The following is a 2471-nucleotide window of genomic DNA, read 5'->3' as shown; positions in this document are numbered from 1 at the left end:
ACCTCGAGCTTAAAGTAGAGCGAGTGTTTCATGCCCTTCTTCTCGCCCTGGCGGAGCCCACTCTGCTTGATGCCGCCATCCGCGCGCAGCTTTGGTGCTTTCGCGGGTGGCTGCTCGTCGTCGCTGCTGTCAGCGGCTTCGGCGGCAGCCTCGGTGACGGCGGTGGCGGGCTGGGTGGTGGTGGCAGCGGAGGCGGCAGCCTCTGCGGCGGCGGCGACTTCGGCGGCCGTCTCGGCCGCGCGACCGCTGCAGAACTTTTCGTGCGCAACGCGCGCAGGCCCGTGCAAGAATGTCTGCCCACAGCCCTTGGCGCACGACGTGAACTTCTCGGGCGCCTTGCCCACAGCCTGCAGCTGCTCGGGCGTGAGCGAGGTAACGGATCTGATCTGACGGCCTATGCCCGGCAGCGTCGCGTACGTAGTCCTGGTGCCACCAGCAAAGAACGCGCCGATCGACTTCTGCTGCAGCGTGCTATGCTTGCCGCCGCCGGCCTTCGCCTTCACCGTCCTCGGGGTGACAGCAGCGGCGGCGCTGCTCGAGGAGGAGGTTGCAGCTGTCGCGTCCATCGCGCCGCCGATGTTCTGAGGCTCTGATAGGCTGCCCGAGTCGACATGCGTCGCCAGCGCGGCGACCAGAGCTGGCGGTGCTGCTTCCTCCTCCTTCAGCTTGTGTGCGACGGTGTCGGTGAACGACGAGAGGAGTGACCGCAGTGCGGACGAGTCGTACGCCCCGAGCTCCTCGAGGACCGACACGACCTTTGCGGCGTTGCAGCGCTCGCGAAGGCTCGGGTGTGCAGCCAGCAGCACAGTGTTGACCAGCGCCTCCATGGAGTGCAAAAAGGATGCATTCAGCGTGTCAGGATGAATGCAAAAAGGGTGCAAATCCTGCACACTGCACACATCGACTACATCCACAGCAAGTCGCCATGCCGCCCTCGGGAGAGTGCCCTCAGCCACGCCTCCGCAAGGTGTACGTCCGCGCGCACAAGCGCAAGGTCGCCGCCACGAAGGACCCCCTCGACGAGCCGGTCGTGCCGCCGCTGACGCGCCGCCAAGCCCGAGACCTCCCGGCCCACATGGTGACCAAGTACAAGGAGGATGCGCTCAAGCGCCTGATGGCCCTCTCGCCAGAGAGCGAGCATGGGACACTTCACAAATTCTTCTCGCGCATGCCGAAGCCGAGCCCGGCTCCCGTCAACGGCGTAGTTGCCGCTGCGTCGTCCTCGACCGCTCCGGTCAACGCCGGCGGCAAGAAACGGGCGCGTGTTACCGCGCCGCCCGTCACGCCGGAGGGACTGACGCCGTCGCGCCGCAACGGCGTGAATGCGGCGATCCTCTGCTTTTCGCCCTTTGCCTAGGCGGGCCGGCTCGTCGCGCAGGCTGTGTCTGCTGAGGCTGTGTGAGGCTGTGCCCACACGACCCGACGCCCGGCTCCCGGCTGTTTATTTTGTGCGAGACTGTGAGCGCGGCGAGTGGGGGAGGGGGGCTGTGTCGGCCTAGCCGGGTGTCATTTGACAATTACAGATTTCATACACCCTCAAAACATGGCACCAACCAGATCGACAATCGGCCTCGCCCGTCACTCGCGCGTCACTCTCTGCGCTCACGGCTGCAGCAGAAGCTGCTCGAGCTCGGCGCGCACCCACGCGCACGTCGCTCGCTCGCTAGGCAGGGCGTGCGTACACGCGCTGACCACACCTGCAAGCGGGCTTTCATCGGGCACACACGGGCGGGTGAAGCCGTTCGCGACGATTGCGTCGAGCTCGTGTCGGAGGCGCGAGTCGCACTTGCCTGGCGCGTCGCCCGTGGCGAAGTGGTACGGGTCGCAGACGCCCGACGGCGCCTCGAGCGCAGCCAGGACACACCCTAGCGACCAGGCGTCGGTGCCACGCGAAAGCGGCACGACTGCGAAGTCGCGGGCCACCCGCACCTGCTCGGGCGCCCGCCAACCCGGCGTGCCTGAGTGCGAGAGCTGCGCCCCAACGGCTAGTCGCCTCGCCTGCCCAAAGTCACACAGCTTAGCGACAAGCCCCTCAGAGCGCGCCGACAGCAGCACGTTCGATGGCTTGAGGTCAAGGTGCACGATGGGGGGAGATCGCGTGTGCAGGTACGACATTGCTCTTGCAATCTGCACGCCGAGGGAGCGGCTCTCGCCCCTCTGATCCCCGATCAACAAATCTCCCAGAGTCCCTGCGTCGGCATAGTCGAGAGCGAGGAACGGCGTCTCGCGCGGGGCGCATGCAAAGCCCATCACATAGATGATGTTCTCATGGTGTAGTGCTGCCGCGATCTGACACTCGGAGGCAAAGGCGCTGCTCGCGCGCAGCGGCTGCTTCACCGCGAGACGACCACCGTAGTGGCGGCCAAGCCTAACGGTGCCTTGGCCGCCCTTGCCGAGGCGACCCTGGCTGCTGCCAAAGGCGATGTCGCGCAGGGCGAGGCCGCCGTACCGGCTCGCGGTCGGCGCCAAAG

The 2471-nt window shown here is 66.6% G+C and overlaps 2 protein-coding genes across 2 annotated transcripts in view; both read right to left on the bottom strand.

Moving 5' to 3' along the window:
- Positions 1–9: 9 nt before the first annotated feature.
- On the bottom strand, positions 10–827 carry EMIHUDRAFT_239898 (hypothetical protein; the record flags this gene model as incomplete). The annotated part of the gene is made up of 2 exons (XM_005775642.1): positions 10–47; positions 245–827. The coding sequence occupies 2 exons, from the start codon at positions 825–827 to the stop codon at positions 10–12; spliced, it is 621 nt and encodes a 206-aa protein (XP_005775699.1).
- A 775-nt stretch (positions 828–1602) lies between these two features.
- The window catches only part of EMIHUDRAFT_239896 (hypothetical protein), a gene marked incomplete at both ends in the record, with an annotated part of 7487 nt that continues 6618 nt past the window's right edge, over positions 1603–2471 (bottom strand). The window contains one exon of the mRNA XM_005775641.1: positions 1603–2452. Within this exon, the coding sequence (XP_005775698.1) occupies positions 1603–2452 (850 nt within the window). The remainder of the gene's footprint in view (positions 2453–2471) is intronic.

Source organism: Emiliania huxleyi (genome assembly GCF_000372725.1).
Source record: "Emiliania huxleyi CCMP1516 unplaced genomic scaffold EMIHUscaffold_298, whole genome shotgun sequence".
NCBI classification, from domain to species: Eukaryota; Haptophyta; order Isochrysidales; family Noelaerhabdaceae; genus Emiliania; species Emiliania huxleyi.
This window is presented reverse-complemented; position numbering and strand designations above follow the sequence as displayed.